Below are 19,363 nucleotides of genomic sequence, written 5' to 3'. Positions count from 1 at the left end.
CGTCAAAATAATCATATGTCACAAATTCAACCATCAAAAAAACGTCGTCCCAATGATTTACCTCATTCTGTAATATGCAATGAAGTATGCGACATTATAGTGAACCAAGCGAAAGATCGTTTCGAATATAAAGGTCATTTAGTAATAGCCAAATTGTTTTTTAGTGAAAAGTTCCGGGATTATCATACAAATTTTCCAACTACAGATTTTAATACGGTAACCACATTATACGACATTATTGACAAATTTAAACTTAAAAATGAACTAATAGTCTTATACAGTAGAGAAGATTTCTACGTTACTGATGGAGCATTGTCGATACTTCAACTTTTCACTAATAATAATTTACTGGAAGTATTTAGTGAAAGTGTTACCCTATTAAAAATAATTTGTACAATTCCGATGACTTCAGTGGAAAGTGAGCGTTGTTTCTCAACTTTAAAGAGGGTTAAGTCATTTTTGAGAAATACCATGTCTCAAGGTAGGCTAAATGCTCTTGCGATGCTTAGTATAGAAAAACAATTGATATCGTCAATACCAGACTTTAATATTCGTGTTATTGACGTGTTTTCAAAATCCAAGGATCGGAGGATGGACTTCTTGCATAAATAGGTGAGTCTTTTTTGCACTCCCTCATATTCTTGTCACCGGCCGCCACTGCTCACCAACAGAGTGAAAGACGTTATGTTCGAGTCCCACTTGGTCTACCTTTTTATGTTTTTTTTTTTGTAATAGGTGTATTTTCTGACATATGTCAAAATTATGCATTTTCGTATATAAATTAATATAATTTATTAAAATATTGTCATAATGTAGTACTTGATTCTCACTTATTTAAAAGCGTATTAGCAAAAATATAGTAGTCTACAATCTGAGCCCTGCTTTCGAAATTCAAGAAGCGGGGAGGGTAGCCAGCTTTTAGATACGTGAAAGTTTAACCGGTTTCCGATGACCTTTTAGCCTTGAAGCCCGCAGAAGTCAGGAGAGGAGTACCGTTCTGCTATCCAATCGGCTACATAAATCAAAACTTCGCCATCGAGTTTCCTTCCTCTTCCTCCCCGAGGCTGACATTACGGGGGAAGTCTTCATTGGGTCAGAGGACATCCGGACGAGAGGGAAGTTGCGTAACTCTGGAGAAGTAGATGCTATTTTTTCAGCATTAACTTTTTCTTATTTCAACAAAAATTGTCATCATGGCGTATATACTGATTTTTATCATCATCATCGTAATCGGATGAAAGCCTCTTCTAGTTCCTTAAATTTAATCGGTCCCTAGTTTTTACTTAATGCGTTCGTCATTCCAGTGGATTTTAGGGAGTGGGTACCTATAATCTTGCCTTGAGTGCCTCTTGGGTAACACTTTATGATTACATATTTTGTCCAGTGGTTGTCCATGTCGGTCAAATGCCATTTAATCAGCTTGGCGACCTTTATTACATCGCGTACTCTTATCAGTCACCTTATCTATCGGTTTATTTTGTGTTCTCTACGCATTATACCCAACATGCACATTTTCACGCTACTCGTAGTTTTTGAATTTCTGTTTTATTAAGGTTTCGTGTTTTACATGTATACGTGATCACCGATAGCACACATTGGTTTATATAAAGGTGGCTCTCGTAGTGCAGTGCATACGACGCTGGCCTTTTATCCGGGAGCTTCGGGTTCGAATTTCGGTGAGGACACATTTTATATTTATGTGATTTTATCAAAGCCTTGGTGTTTGTGATTGTTTCACTTCTATTACTAAATACACTATTGTAAAACTACAATATTGTCATGGGGCCACTAGTTGGCTAGGGGGCATTAATAATTTAGTTGCTAGGACCCCAGACCCCTAGCAACCAATAATGGTGTCGAAATAACTTTTCATACAAAACAGAATTAACTGAAAATGAATTCAATTCTACGTAAAGATGGCTAAATGTATTAAAAAAATGCATTGGCATCGTGTTCTGATATATTCTAAAAGTTTCAAATGTCTAGCTAGTTGGGAAGTTAATTAAAAATCGATTGGAAGATTTGTACCGGACAAACAACCACCGGACAAATAAGAATACGATCTAATAAAAACGTTGTAAAATGGTAACACTTTCGATTTCCAAAAGCGACGTTAAAGTTTTATTTATTGCTATAAAATGTGCATACTATTCATAATTAATTAGTTATAACGTCGATATTTTTGCAGTTGGCTATAAGGCTCTCCATCAAGGGTTGCCGTGAATAATCCAAAATGCAGGATATACAAATACTGAATAACCATAATATAAGTAGACTGACATTCCCTAAAAGTTTGTATCATATTCCCTCAAATATTTTCCTCCGTGAAATATGGCCGCGGGCACGGGGTAAAATTAGGCGGTGGAAAGTCACGTAAGTCTGTCTACATTTAAATGGGTTGTCCACAATAATTCATGTTTGACGTCCCCTACATGTGACCGCGATGGATATAACATGTTTATATTAATACTAGTCATATGCCATGCAGTGTGGCAGTGGATGGAATTGAGGGCTGTAACAGTAGGGTTGTTATATCGGAAGAAAAAGGGTTTCGATATTTGGTATATTATTGTATCGACATCATGGCATATTCTTCACCCACAATATTCTTGGACCACAATTATTATTCTCTGACTGGAAAATTCTACGCTGTAGATAAAAAAAAATGATAAAAATGTCTTCATTTGTACTTAATGACATTTTATGAAATGTTTTATATTTTATTATTATTTTTTTGAAATGGTATCAGAATTTTGTTACATACATAATATATTTCGGATGGTTTTAATCATATTACGCCATATAATTATTATACATTACATTATCATATTAGATCCTAAGAGGATCATAATGGGCCTCCTGGGTTTTAACAGTTTTTTTTTGTTTTTACGAGAAATTGATATTACCCACCTGCGCGTCTCTTCTATACACAAGAATGCTATCGGCCGCTATCGGCGGCTATCGAGGGTAGTTTATCATATTTATGTATTGGCGTACTATAATTGTTACAATAAGTTAGCCTTCTAATGGCTCGATGACATTGAGATACTTTACAAGCTACAGGCCAGCAAATTTACAATCTGCTTGTAAACTCGCCCAGTGTCATCATCGAACCAGCTAACAAGCAGATTGTAAACAATCTACCTAGAAAAGTTGAAAGCTGGGCTACTTTACACGCTACACGCTGGCGTCTGGGCGATCTGCGTCTGCGCAGTAGAGCGATAGTGGCGACCTCCCGGTAAAAAAACGAACTACTCAATACGTCTTGTCAAAATAGTACCAAAAATGACGGTTTCAACTCGCTAGCTTATTGGCTTCTGAGCGAGTGGAAACTTTTGTTTGTCATCATTACAACCGCACTAGCTGACTCGCCCGCTTTTAAGCTCGCTGACAAGCAGCTTGTAAAGTAGCTCAATGTCATCGACGCATAAACAGTCAAAACTCACTCTAAAAGTTAGCACAGCCAAGAGAGGTGCTGTTAAAACATAACATTTATTGTAACAATTACAACTAACTTATTGTAAAAATTATAATCAATAAAACATATGAAAACTACCCTCGATAGCAGTCTTATGTATATAATAGATGCGGTGCTTGACCTATTAAACTGGGTCTAAGTCCATTGAAAAATATGTAAATATAAAGGTTTATAATATAATTGTGGGATCGAACAAAAATATTGTGAGTGGGAAAATTGTGGACGGAGAATGTTCATAGAGTCATTGATAACAGCGTATCTAAGTATCAGCAAAAAGGATGCTTTGTGACATGTCTAGTAATCGGTATAAAAGTATTCATTAATTTTATTATGTAAGCTAATGGATAGATTATTTTTATAGAAGGAGCATGATGAAAAAAGTGCATATTGTATGTAATAAGATTTAGAGGTCAAAATTAAATGATTCACGACGAAATGGAACGTTCTACTCTATGCTAATGTTGTATATACATACTTTAACATTATTGTATAGATTTGCTGAAAACCGAACACATTGAATTGTTACTAAACGGCATTCTGTACTTAGAGTGGCCATATTTATTTTAATACCAAAATTATGTTATTGAGCTTTCCTATAAGTGAATGATTTATAAATTTTTGCTTTCTGGATCACATAATGATTTGTTTTTCCTGGGCGGCCAATCGTTATGTTACCTGTTGGAATCATAATTGAAAGTTTCCATAACAGATAATAATATGTAACATAATTTTTGTTAGTGTCAACGTGTACGGAGTATTTTTTAGTTATAAAATTTATAGTATTTCAAACAGAAAATATAGTAAAACAAAATTTTTAAATGAAAGTACCGCGCTAAAACATAAGAAGAATGATCACCGTATATTATTATACTGATAATCAATAAACAATATAATATACGAGTGGGGAATTTCAACAGTTTTATATATTCGACTTTATCTTGTTTATACCTATATAGAATTTTCCCATTATGCTTGGTAAACGATGTAAATGCTTTTTATCGAGTTAAAGAATATAATTAAATATATTAATGCAAGTAAATTGTATTGATACTAGTGTTCATTGATAATTATTGTTTTATAGCTGTAACGTTTATTTGTATACGTTAATAACGACGTCATTTGAGAATAAACCCGTGTATCTTATTACGATCGAATAATATGTGTCGCTACATTTCAAAATCAGCCAAGTCCACCTTTAGGTATTTTGGACTTGTTTGTGAATTGCTGAAAAACTACTGCTTTCTAACATTTGTGCATTATCAAAATGTGGAAATATTAATTTTAAATATTCTATACTCGAAATAATATAAACTGTCACCCTTGTGAAACTGTGTATTTGAGAAAACAAATAGCTGTTTTCCTCCTATTCATCTATTATGGACTTGGCTGATTTTGAAATCTAGCGACACGTATAATGTCTTTATAAAAAGGAATTGACAGTTACCACTATTAAAATCATAAATTAAAAATATTTATTTTTATACAATACGATTTTGTCTGTTAGATGGGGTAGAAAAAAGCTATCAATGTCTCCAATTCCTTAGGTACCTACTAGTCTTTTTATAAAAACCTCGAGTCGGTTCTGTACCCTTGAAATCTCACTGACAGCAAGAAGGGGTGGTTTTTATGCGTAAAACCTGTCAGCCAGCCTTCAGGGGATAATAATACAGGCCGCAACTAACAGTCAAGTTTTCCAAAATTGGCAGCCATTTCGACTATAATACTCTAAATGTCTATAGTGCTTCTCCCTAAAAAAGGGACTCTAGGATGGGTAGTATGTGCAATATTCAACGAACATTGTTAGCAATGACTCGAACAAAACCATTATATTATACATACTTAACTTCCCTTTGAATATTATACATTATTATTTTGAAATTATATTATTTTAATGTGAGTTCACTAATTAGAATTGCTATACATATAATATAGTATCTATATAGGAATGCACATAATTTATATTCTCTCTCTCTCTCTTTTGTACTTCTAATGCGTTCTATGCATCAGGTATTTGCAGCAATGGCGTCGCGAGTGACAGGTGTGAAATTCAAAGTGCGGAACCAGAGACATTAATTGATTGTTACCGGCAGAGCAAACCGCAACTGACTGGTACATAAGCTCGGAGAGATGGAGAGAGAGAGAGAGAGAGAGAGAGAGAGAGAGATAGAGAGCTCAGGGAAATGCTTCCGACAATACAAAGACAGGAGACGGGAGTCAACATCCACATCTTTCCATACGATACACCTTTGAAATCCTACACCATCAATCTAATAATATGCAGTGAATATTGCCACTTGAAAACGGTAGTCTGGGAATGAGAAAGCATGCATTGGTGGTCCATTTATTTAAATTTGAATTTAATTTAAATAACATTGGCTATTAGCTTACAGTTATGAGATGCATTTTTTTGACATGCTATAATATAATGATTAACAGGAAATTTTTATCGGAACTCGGCAATTACAATAAAATAACTAAAAACGATAAGTTCCAAAAATGTAAAAATGTCAGTATTATGTTGTTACGGTTAATTATATTGTATATAAAAAAAGAATTAATATTTTGTTGGTTTTGTGGCGTGACATTTACTATAACTTCCCTATCCCCTTCCTTGTAAATGTTCACATTACACCAAAACTATGGCTATGGTCCAGTGGCAAAGGGTGGAGGTAGGCTTTTAAGATCTGCCATAAATAGTGCACACAAAGTTTAATGTGCACTATTTATGGCGGATCTTAACAGTCTACCTCCACCCTTCGCTACTGCTATGATCATACCTTTGTAGTGGCAGCTTACATATCAAATATAATTCGATATCTAAATACCATTCCTTCCCGTACACAAGAAGTAAGTGGAGCTAATTTATAATAAACGGTCGTTATCGTTGACAGTGTTTATATTATGACTATTGTATGCGCTTATCTCTCTATATAATTGGTTACAACAATGTTACAAAGAATATTAAAAAAAAGAACGGATGTTAATTTATTATTCTCCCAAACTATCAGGCCTGTGCTCTGAATCCAAATACTTACATATTGAAAAAATAATATTTCATTTTGAGCGTGTAAATAAAGGTCTCTTCATTTTAGTATTATGTAGGATGGTATAAATTTGTCGTATGTATTCACCTCATCACAATTGATTAATCAATGTTGGGAAAGGACAAGGTTAGGTATACTATTGTATCTATAAGAATGCATGCGATCACACAGTCGGTTTGCATGTTGATTGATGGTGGCGCCACGTCGCAATTGGCGACAGGGAGTGAAAGGTGACCGGCAACTGACTCGCAACCGCGTCGCCACCAGGTGAACCATGGAGACACCGAGGCTCTGTGGCGTTGGGGGAGGGAGGGTTAAAAGTGACACTCGTGGGATTTCCCAATTACAAGGACACTGCCAGTGGCACGGGGAGAATTTTATTTGGATGCAATAAAAATAATAAAGAGAGTTATTTTAGATAATATAATTCCGAACGCATGAGAATTTTAGCGTTCTACTGACGAACATAGCAGTACTATTACTAAAATGTTAGTAATTGGTAGTTTACTAATTATAAATTCTTGTAAAAAAAGTTTATTAATTATTAATAAATACCTACCCATAAAAATATCGTAGTTCAAGATGCAACGTTTTTTTATAAAATAAATGTTTTTTGGGCTAATGTTCACAGGACCCTCTTTTGTGAATATTGATGGAATTCTTCTTAAATTGTCAGACACAACTACCTATGCACAGTCCTACAAACTTATTTAAAGAACGCTCAAAAATGGAACTACGAACTACCACATGGACGCCATTTTGAAAACGTCATTCGAATATCAGATTCTGTCCAGCTGCGAGTCTTGATTGGGTAGTTTTCGACGGTGGCTCCTCCATCCATTATTTAGATAAGTTTGTAGGTCTGTACAGGAGTAATTGCCCCCCCCCTCCCCTTTTGACGTTGAAAGATAAGGGGCGGTTCGGAAGCGTTAGGCTGCTCAGAAAAATCAAATAATACGAATCGATATCTCAAAACCTCCTACGCATGTATTCGGATATGACGTGTAAGAAGTTAATCTGACAATAGTGTTTTAAAGTGGCGACGTGTCTGATTTCAAGTGTTGTGTGGGGGTGTGTCACATTCTCTAAAACGGGGCGGTAGGCCAAACAATTTTGAAAATTCTGGTATATATTGAATTTGATACTTAATATAAATGTGAGAAATCAGTCTAGGTTTATATATATTTCTCGGATGCAAGTCGGTTATGGGGAACCCAGCGGCAAACACATTTTGAAAATAGCCGATATACTGGATTATGAATTGTTAGGTTGGGTTAGTTTAGGTTAGGTTAGGTTTTCATTCTTGAATTCATGAATTTTGCCCAAAATCGGTTATGAACATTAGCGCGGTTCCCGCCTGGCTCCCCCATAACCGACTTGTACCATTTCTTGTTTTTATGCTGCTATCTTTTTTAAATACCGTACAAATAACAATAATTTTGTTGTAGATCTATTTTGCGTGTTCGAAAAACTGTATGCAATTGACTGTATTATAGTTTACCGTGAGCTAGGTACTGTATCGGAAACCGATGACCGTATAGCACTGAGTGATAAATTATGTATATATAATTCAGAATGATTGAAAAGTAAGCTATAAATTAGGTTATAGTAAATATCTAAGCGTACCTACCTATCATATACTTGATTATAATGTCAGATTTATTATCAGATATTTGATTCCAATCAATATTAAATGTAGATATGTTATTATTGAATACAATTGAAACATTACTGTGTGAAAATGCTTCATGAACAATGTCATTTTTAATATGAATATTATAAAATAATGTAATACATACAATTTACATGTTATCAGTATTTTGACAGTTCGTAGTTAAGAGTTTCCTCGTCGGAGGGCGCCACTGTGGTGCGCTTACTACGAAACACTTTCTAGAGAGCGTGGAAAATCAAATCAACAAACACGACGCTAACAATTCAACGGGAATTTTGTGAAACGCATAGTTGAAAGTTTTAATATGTATGCAACTTTACGCCGCGCCGCTCGAAGAAGCGCCGGGGAGGGAATTTTACTTAATTTGTCTGCGTCGAGAGTATTTGGAATAATTCCGGGAATTTGCGGGAAATATTTAACGAGTTGCGTGTAGTTTTGCGGAGGCTACGGCACCTATGTTTTCTCTATGGAAGAAAACTACGACCAATAGCGTATTAAACCTGCAAACATGGAACAGAATAAATAAAGAATTTTGAAAACAATCTTTCACATTGAATATCGATATTAGACTACAATCTACAAACGTTGTATGTGTTGTCTTTTAAGAGAATCGAATGCAAAATTAACGTAGGTACTTAGATTTTATAATGTACATATTTGAAAGACACTATATCTTTTCAAACAGGTACGCTATTTGGAGGTACAATGATGGTGGTACAGAGGTAATGGATCCAGTGACGTCCCTAGACAAAATGCCGCCCCTGGGCAGCGCCAAAATCTCGCCCCATCTTTTTTATACAGTATTTTGTATCATCCGTGCACGGTGTCGTTTCTTGTCACCATGGACGTCGAAGAGCAACGGAAGTAAACTAGATATCGCGAACTCGACAAAAAAATTACAGTCGTTAATTAATACATTTTGTATCCAACCAGTGAGTTGAATTTATTAATGGAAAGATATATTCGTTATTACTAAGTTTAGGTACCTAGCTATTTCTTTATAATTATACCAAATGATTCTCCTCGATTTGCCGCCTTTCGAGTAACTGCCGCCCACGAGCGACGCTCTATCTGCCTACTCCGACGGGACGTCACTGGATGGATCTACGTGCGCTAGAACTTTCATAACGAAAAGTCATAATTTTGAAACCGGTTTGAGGCAGGCAATGCGCAGGCTACGCATGCACTGCGATGCATTCGTCTAGCGCAGTGGTCGGCAAACTCATTAGTCAACAGAGCCAAATATCAACAGTACAACGATTGAGATTTTTTTTGAGAGCCAAATTTCCTAAACTTTCTATATAGGTAGATACACTGTTAACGTCATATCATTCTTAATACACAATGATCTTATTTATTGTTAAAAATTAAATTGTAGGTAAGGTATCTATAAAATTAAATCATGACAATGACTAACAAACACTTAATGTGAACAATGGTTTTGCATCTCCTTGAAAAGTTTGGATAAGTCAGGTTTGTATGTTGTTAGCATACTTAGCTCATACTTGCTGTTGAAATTGACACAATTTTATCGAGTGGAATATGATGTTTTTCTATACACTCAATTATAGCATTTGCAATATCCTCTCCACGTGTTTGATATTTGAATGGCAATAATCCTACAACTTTTTCCTTTGGACCTGTAAATGAAATAAATTGTACAAAACGTGAAACTTGTGGTGTATCATTTATGTCACAAGAGTCACGTTAACTACTATTGATAAAGTTGAAATCAATTTAAGATCTTCGACTTGCTGGTTGGTTATATTTGAAGACACGTTGACTGTTATATCTTTCACTGTTTTAGCCCGTACGTGGTCATTTGTGGCAGAGCCACACCAAAGGGGCCAAAGAGCCACATGTGGCTCGCGAGCCGTGGTTTGCCGACCACTGGTCTAGCGAATGAAAAAATGCCCGAATGTAGACAGGGTTATTAATATGTTTTGTGATTTTGTCAAATTATGCGGACTAATATAAAAGAATAGAAAACAGAAAATATATTTTAATAAAACTGTTAATAAAACATCTAAGGTAATAATATCTCAACGACGATTTGTTTTATGGTTTATAAAGAAAAAAAATACAAAATATATTCTGCTTGTGTATTTGAAACATAGAATGTTCAAAAAACCTTTACAGTGAGTTTTCTGAAAAAAAAATTACCTAATGAATGTTTTCAAAAGGCACTCGGTGTTCTTTGAACCGAGAAAAGAGAGCTATTGTAGTAACGAAGGTGAAAGAAACAATAGGAAAGAAACAAACAAAAAGGATGCATTTTTTTCCTTACCTCCAGAGCTGCCGAGAGTGAAGACTTTTCCAGCTTCAATGCCTCGACGCGAGTTTTGTACTGCAGCAGAGACCGGACTGTCTCTTCCATTCTGCAAACAACAAGAAAACAAAAGATTATTACCTTTGTCAAATAAAACTTTAGGTAGATGAACTATTAATATTTACGGCGCTCTATGTTAGCAAATTATTATCAATAAAGATAATGTTACTCTTTATTTTATATAATTCCTGTCCAGTGTATATCGTATGTATAAATATAACATTTTAAATTTCTGCTATGAATGTGAATACGAGTAGGTTCTGAAAAATATGAATCCGTACGCCGTAAACTATGCTATTACATTAAATGTTATAATTCTTTGTTATTGTGAAAATTATAAAAAATCAAACGACAAAAGAAACGCGATAGCAGCAGTTTTTTGATACTATCTTGAAACAAAATGTTGAATTTAATTCTACAAAAAAATTTAATGTTGACCAAACTGAATTTACTGTTTTCGGTATGTATGGTAAATAAGTAAGTTTTATTAATAAGATTGATTACTATGGGGTTTCTATGGCTTCATTAAATTATTTGATAGAGTTGCGGGGGGGGGGGATATTCCAACGAAATTCGTTCATTTTATTGTAATTATCGATAAAAAGACCGATTATCTTTAGGGTTACAAAGATCCCGTGACAAATCGTATTTTTTACTGTAAGAAAAAAATATAAAGGAATTAATTTAAAAAAGGTAATAAGCGAGAAGAACAGAACAAAAACATATGTCCTGAATCGAGGAGATGTCGTTAGTAGTGATAGATTTTATTAAGTAGTTTTTGTTTCACAATGCATTTTATGATTTGATATTCTGATCGTAAATGATGAGCTAACGGGATTTGAAAACTGACGCACAGAACATAAACGCAACGAATTAACCACTGCTTTAAGATTTTAACATCCCAATCAGAGATTTTTTTGAATAGTAGTTTAATTCTGTATCCATTAGTAGCAGAGCTTTTAAAAGTTGAAGATCATTATAAGTAGATATGCACAAAGATGGGTCTCTTCAATGTCCAACCACAAGAAAAATACTTCATGCAAATTAATGAGACACCCGAAGTTATTTAAATATAAAATTTACTTTTAAAAATAATACACAAGTAGAGACGTTTCAATGGAATATGTTAATGTCATACACTTTTAAAATGTAATTTAAATCTCATCCGATAAAACATATTATATTTTAATTTTTTTTGTGGTAAATATATCAGAAATTTTAAAACTAGCGAAGACAGGTAGGTACATAATTTCTATATTACTAGTAGAGTTTTCGGCAGCTACCTATTTTTCATGTATGTACATATTCATATTATAGTAAGGTATAGTTTCTATTGAAGATACATTATTTGAAAACACTTCATAAAAAAGAAGAATCTTCCAACGGAATTCGCGAAATGTGCTTTACCAATTGACCTACCTATCGTGTCCGGAAACTTGCACGTATGCAGTTCACCATATCACACTTTACTGTGAAATGTATCAGAAATATATGACCGTATATTAAAAACGGTCCAACCTCTTTGGGTCGTATAGTACTGACATACAATTCATGTCTAGATAAAACACGGTACTTGTCGGTTTACACTTAACAAGAAGCCAGCAGCAAATAAGTTTTGAAAATAGCCGATATAGGTACTGGATTATTTGTTATGTTAGGTTTTACTTCTTGGATTCATGAATTTTGCCAAAATCAGCTATGAAAATTGAATTAATGTTCATATTGAATCTAATAAAATTGGAGACCGTATAGTATACGGTCATCTCTTTCCGATAAGAAAGCTCAAGGCGAATTGTGCCGCGGTGAAATGTTTTACGTACAATTTACATGTAACCCCCCCCCTCCATCTATATCCTACATAATTACGACAAAATTAACCAGTAGACATAAAAATGAAGCGCTTAGTACCTAGGTATATTTCTGATGTGTTTTCAAATTATGTATATTCAATAAAGAATGTTACATTATTGAATCATGTGAATTACTTGTTGAATAAAAAAATGGATTCTTGTTTATACTGGTGTTTTTCCACTTAGGTACTAACAGAATCCTTGTGTTCATGTAATATAGTGAAAAATAAAGATACATTTGATTTACAACACTTCATTTATTTTAATATACTATGTAATATTTTTGTGAACTTATTTCCAGCAAAATATCGAAGAAGTTGTCACGCCCGTGTTTGCAATACGAGAGATGCTGTGTACAGTCTATATCAAAGTGTAAAATATCATCTCATTGAAGTTTTCTGAGAAGGCAGCCTTTCAATTTTCCTCATTTTCCTTTTCGCGCTAGCCTGTAAATGTTTTAATGAGTTGGAACATTATCTATGGCAACATAAAAGGTTGACGAGGAGGGGCGAGACGAGGGTGGGAGAGAACACGACAGCCCGAAGGGCGGAAAAGGTTTACCTAGCTCAGTGATAGCCAAGAAAAGATTTCAGAAAACAATTATTATCATCACATAAGTTTGAGTATTCTTTCATAGTTGATTTTATAATAATTGTAAATCATTGGAAAATTAAAATTTATCTAATACTGATGATTTTTCACGAGGTAAGTAAAAAATCAGAAGGTATATAAAATATGCATATTATTCACATTCTGGAAATATTATTGCTGTATTTTTTAACACGGTTTATATGCATTTTTCGCGAGGGGACTTCGGTCGGTCTTTCATCCAACATCGGCAGTGTCACTGCAGTAAAATAAATAAAATAAACCAAACATATATCCAATTTAAAATATTATTACATGTATTTTGAATATAAAATACAATTACATATAGAATGCTTGCTCACAAAGCTCAACAGCACAATCATAAACCTCTCCAAACCAAACCACCCCGCAAGATAACCGGTCTTAATCTAACAAGACTGCTTTCGGCCGCTACGGCAGCTATCTAAGGTAGGTTTGTATCGAAGTATTAGCACTTATTATAACACTTACAATAAGGTAGTTGTAATTCTTACAATAAGTGCTAAGTTTTAACAGCACCTCTTGGCTGTGTTAAATTTTAGAGCGATATACATAGTTTTGACTGTTTATAGGGGTAACTTATTGTAATTGTTACAATAAGTGCTAATACTTCTTATACTTCGATACAAACCTACCTAGAAAGCTGCCGTAGCGACCGAAAGCAGTCTTGTATATATAGAATATAATGCGCTAGCGTATTACGACGCCATACATTTAGATGATACGCATTGCCAATTATTTACGGATGGGAATGTCTCAAGAGTAGATACCCAAAACTGAGGTCACCAAGCATTCAAGTGTATTTTGAATGAATTTACATCGTTAAGTTAAGCACGAAGCATAAAACCTTTTGATAAGCCTACTAATAAAATAAGGTAACCGGATTGGATGTCTCGATTGGTCCAACAGCTAGATAAACAGGTCTTGCCATTCACAGAGGATATGGTTTGTATCCAAAGTCCAAACTGATAAACTTCACAACGCCCGGCCAGGAAATCAGGCTTAACCATGTAGTTATGGTAGATATTGAGTCTACTATATTAGTTAGTTAGTAGTTTTATTCTCTCTAGTCTAGAATAAAATTACTAAAATGTATGTACCTACCATAGAGGTATTAAATATCTACCAACATAAGATAATAGTGATTTTGCGAACATAACCAATATTTGTGGCTATGAGTTTAACATGACTGCTCGTGGTGTGTTCGCTACTGTCTTGTCTGCGAACATCCTCAGGATATTAAATTAATAATGCATTGTATTGACAGGATTTAAGAGGGCGCCCCACCCCCACCTATTCTCCGAATTGTTACGTCTAGCTTAAAATGTTCACAGGGAAGTATTATTAATTTTTAATTGCGAAGAAGGTAGTAGGTATACAATATTTGAAACTGAAATTGATATGGCTTCTTCAATATTAATAACTAAACTTATATTAATAAACTAATTCATAATATTATGTAATTTCAATTAATAATAACAAGTCACTTCAACAATACCTAGTGGTATATCGATTATACGTAGATATATACGTTAATGGCAATGATTGTTTTGGTAATACATGCATATGACAGCTAGTGTAAAGTCTACAAAGAACACTTTCGGAAAAATGCAATTTTAAGATTATTCAAGACTCAAGGTGAATTGGCTCTGAAAGATGGTTACGTCATGTATCGTCGAGGATGTACCGAAAACAGATGGTCATATAGCATTTAGATTGCGTTGCTAATTACATTGCCTAAGAATTTTATAAATTAAAATTATTTGTTGTAGAACACGTTTACATTCTAATGTATTAAAGTTTTTGACGTCTTGTGTGTGATATCCGGGGTGGGTCCATATTAATATGACCATCTGCTGGCCCACACTTGTGTTTATCATGTTAGAATACTTATGTAGGTATTGCATCATATGACATGGCTATTTTTTATTAACCTGCAAAGTTTGGTACGAGTAGATAATATAATAATTACAAGATAAAAAGAACTTTTTATATACAACGTTTTTAATTTCTCTGTTGAATCATATAAACTTGACTTAAACGATCAAAAATTTTCGTAAATTCGGTGTCAGTGAAAGAAAGGCGAAACACGGGTCGCAAAAAACGACTTAAATGGAATAGTACAGAGCTTGAATCCATTAGAGATTAAATTCAAATTCCATCAAGTACCTTCGGTCGATAGTATTAATATTTAAAAAAATTGTACTTCATAGAAATAATACTGAAATGTCATTTAGACATGTCACATTGATTTCCATAGTAACGCACGTATATATTAATAATTTAGTTATTAGGACCCCAGGCCCCTAGCAACCAATAATGGTGTCGAAATAACTTTTCACACAAAACAGAATTAACTGAAAATGAATTCAATTCTACTTAAAGATGGCAAGAAAATGCATTGGCATCGTGTTCTGGTATATTCTAAAAATTAAAATGTCTGGCTAGTGGGGAAGTTAGTTAAAAATTGATTGCGAGATTTGTACCGGACAAAGAACCACCGGAAAAATAAAAATACGAGCTAAGAAAAACGTTGTAAAATACTCTGAAACTAGGGACGTTATTTAACAGAACTAAATGCGTTATTTTCGAAGCTCTTTATTAGAATGTATTCATAAGTTGGAAAACATAATATATATAAATAATTATGTTTAATATCTATTCATAAAAAATAATAATGACAGCTTTGAAATCTAATAGATTCAATCATATTTTATAAATTGTTTACGTGGAAAAGTAAGTAAGGGTCCTACCCGATAATGGACTGAAATCTAATAGCACCTTTCTTCCAAAATAAACTCAATTACGACACATGACATGTCGAACAGTTTCAAAACATTCATATTATCACAACATAAGCACGCGCAGCTGTTAATAGGACGCCATTTTATTATTCTGTGTTTGGCAGCTATTCGAGGGGTGTGTCAAACGCAAGACTTGCTTAAAGCTAAAATGCCTAAATAAACACGATTTAAAAAACTCATCACGGTATTTTATAATATGTCATGTTTCTTTACGACGTGTACGGTCAATAATTGGATGTAAAATAATATTATATACGAAAGAACTTCCGCTCATGTTGGCCTAGTGTGGCTGTTCAAAAAAATGCTTGTTATTTTTTCATTAATATTTATTTAAAAAGACACATTGAGCACAACACAAATTATTAATTCAATACGTTCACAACATGATATTTATAATAAAAATTACAGGTATATCAACTTATTAAAGAAAACAAAACAACAATAATTCAAGAAAAATACAAATTAAACAATAAAATAGAATTTTGAAAACAAAATTGCTAAAAATGTCTACGTCTCTAGGGAGTGCATTGACCAGCCTCACAGCCCTCGTTATCGGTGCCTGATGAGTCTGGCACGAGGAAACAGCTTTCACCCAAAATAGGTCACGTTTGCGATCACGCATGTGATTGATGGGTGCATAAAAATTCATATTTTCCAGAATACCGGGATTGGAAACTATACCACGTGATAGTAGGGAAAGATGCTTTAAGAGCAGAAGTGACCTACGAGCTTCGAGAGAATGAAAGGCGAGCATGCCTTAAAGAAAGTTTGTCGGAAAATACTCATTTGAGAAACTGTCACATGTCTTTGATTCAGTGCAAGCATCCAATGGATTGGCCAAATAATAAAACAATCTAAAAATCAAATCATTACTTTTTACACTCCAACGTTAATTTTTATAATTTGATAAAACGTTCAACATTTTAGTGTGCATTATATCGACAATAAGATTGTATACAAAATAAACGAAATTATTGTTTTTTTATTGCAAGGCGCTGTGGGGCTTAATAATTTCGATCAATAAAATAATAATAAATATTGCAATGCAGCTGGCAGTTAAAACGAATCGTTTCTGCCATTACCGAATACTGCTATTTCTCTTTTTATTTCGTTCCGATCGCTCGCCATCTTGATGGCTTTTGATCGTAAACCATTTCCGCATATGTTCCTAAAATTTTCACTCATAAAATACACTGCACTATTTCAGAATTATTACGGATTTTCACCGCGTGGCGCGCGCGTGCCGCCAATTCCCTCCATATTTTAATGTATTTTTATTGGTTGATTACTCGAAACAAACCAAAGACAATATTGTATAAAGAAATAATTGCCATAAATTAATTATAAATGTAAAGCACAAATACGTAAGTTTAAACCTCTATGTTCCAAATTTAAATTAAAAATATAATTTATTACATTTTGTGGTTAAGAGGTATTCTATTCAACTTTATTTTACCTATAAATACTTTTAGATAAGTGTTTTATATACATTCTATAGCGCTTCGTAATATTTGTAAGCTTTGATGACTGTGTGTGTGAGTCATGGTAAATATTACTGACGACTGATGACACCGTTATAGTGACAAATATTTATAGCGTCAAAATCTAGTCCGAAATAAAATTCGGCGTACAAAAATATGGGATCGGTTCTTTTGCTATAAATTATTCTTTATTTTGAATGTGGAAAAGAGATTCAATTATACAAAAAAACCCGATATAAAAATACAATAATAAAATTAGGTTAGTGTAAATCAATTAATTATTAATTAATAATCATGGAAAATAATGCATTATATAACCATCTAATTGTGTAGTTTAATCAAAGTGGGATATCTTACAGAATCAATTTGAATCAGTACTTCTTGGATTAATGATTTATTCTTTATTCTAACCTAAACTATTATTTTAATTCATTATGTCATTTTACAAAAGTGAGAGATTAGAGAGGCAGAAGTTCCACACAGTTTAGAAAACGGCAATATGTACTTATTAATAACGTAACATAATATGAATGGTATATCCTCCCTCTCCAGTTAACAATAAAATGGCGAGAGGGCGTGATTCAAATTAGAAGTTAGGCATATTTAATAACAAACAAAATATCCACGTGGTCCTCTGAGATTTGATAATTGCAACAAAGCAAAGTATTATTTTTACAATATCTTTTATTTAATTTAATAAACAATTTAAGCGAGGCCAAATAGTTAATCGTTTTGCCTCAGAAATCTGACGGAATGAATTTACACGAATAGTAGAACTTGGTAAAACACGTTGTACGGAATTTTCAGAGGAGCGACTTGCCTTTGAGAAATGATCAGTAAAGAACGACACAGTTCGCACGGCTATTTCTGATAATTATGATTTTTTTAAAAATCAAACAAGTATGTATGTCACAAAATTAAACTCCTCTCCATAATAATGCATATCAGTGTTCATCAATTACCGATGCATTATTGTAAATTACTGGTGCTAAGTAACACGGTATGGAAAGATGCATGTTGGACTTTGCGCGGAAATATTATAAAAGTCGCTTACTAATACAGTTAGTACATAAATCCACTAGACAAATACAGTGATACAGTGGTAACCAAGTGATCACTAAATTGTCACTGGGTCATGCTAAAACCTATTGGTTCGACGATGACCTTGCAGTTTGACTTGCGTATATACCAATGAAACGAATTGAAAAGAGTAGAAGGAGATAGAGGAGGTCTTCATCATTTAGTTAGTGGAGCGATTTTGGCTCACGATGATGCCATAACATTAGTTTTGAATGAAAGCGTTATTCAATTTCCGATAAAGTTAGAAGCCTATCGAAGTGGTGGAAGGCACCAGCTTATTATATTAAATTCAATAATAATACGTATATTATCAGCACCCAATATCAAAATAAGCTTTACTGGGTATTTGATAGTAGGAATTACGACTCTTTATACGCACTTGGAACCAGTTCATCCATGAAAGTAGCCCATTCATATGCGCAGTATTTTTCATAAAGCAATCGTTATATTTCAACATATCCCCCTTCTGTTATACACGTTATACTGGTACCAAACCACCCTACGTAGAAATATGCAATAACTCGAGTCGTTTTATTTTACCTGTCTATTCCGGAGACACTCTCAAGGTAAGAAAATAGATCTGACGAAACGGAAACCCACTCTAGTTCGCCGTAGAGGATTCTGGACTCAAGTGGATACAGTTGACACCCGATTTACCGTGGTCATGAGCTAAGCTTTGTGTTTATGATAAGTAAGTATGAATAAGTGTAAAAAGTGCTAAGTGATCCACTATTATTGTAGTTTTTTTTTGCGGATAATCCATTTTTGTGCAAAATGTGCGGTCATATATTGGTGAAGATTTGAGTATTTTCGTATAACGTGTCTCTTATAAAGTTAATTGGGAAAACTACAAAAAAAAAAAAAAAAACAAAATAAGCTTAAGCAAAGCAAAGGAAGATGCAGTCCACCCCAATATTATTAAACAATAAAACAGGCAGTATTGAATTGATTATTAGTGAATATTAATAGTTAATTTAAAAAAAAAAGTTTCCGATAAA

At 33.8% G+C, this 19,363-nt stretch overlaps 1 protein-coding gene across 2 annotated transcripts in view; it reads right to left on the bottom strand.

The window, feature by feature from the left end:
- The window catches only part of LOC147064824 (uncharacterized), an 873,679-nt gene that overhangs the window by 29,345 nt on the left and 824,971 nt on the right, over positions 1-19,363 (bottom strand). For both annotated transcript variants that reach the window (XM_085957379.1, XM_085957380.1), the window contains exon 5: positions 10,482-10,572. In XM_085957379.1, coding sequence (XP_085813505.1) covers positions 10,482-10,572 — 91 coding nt within the window. The remainder of the gene's footprint in view (positions 1-10,481; positions 10,573-19,363) is intronic.

Source organism: Rhyacophila brunnea, unplaced genomic scaffold (genome assembly GCF_057557595.1).
Source record: "Rhyacophila brunnea isolate RB1 unplaced genomic scaffold, BYU_Rbru_1.0 scaffold_7, whole genome shotgun sequence".
Lineage (NCBI taxonomy): Eukaryota > Metazoa > Arthropoda > Insecta > Trichoptera > Rhyacophilidae > Rhyacophila > Rhyacophila brunnea.
This window is presented reverse-complemented; position numbering and strand designations above follow the sequence as displayed.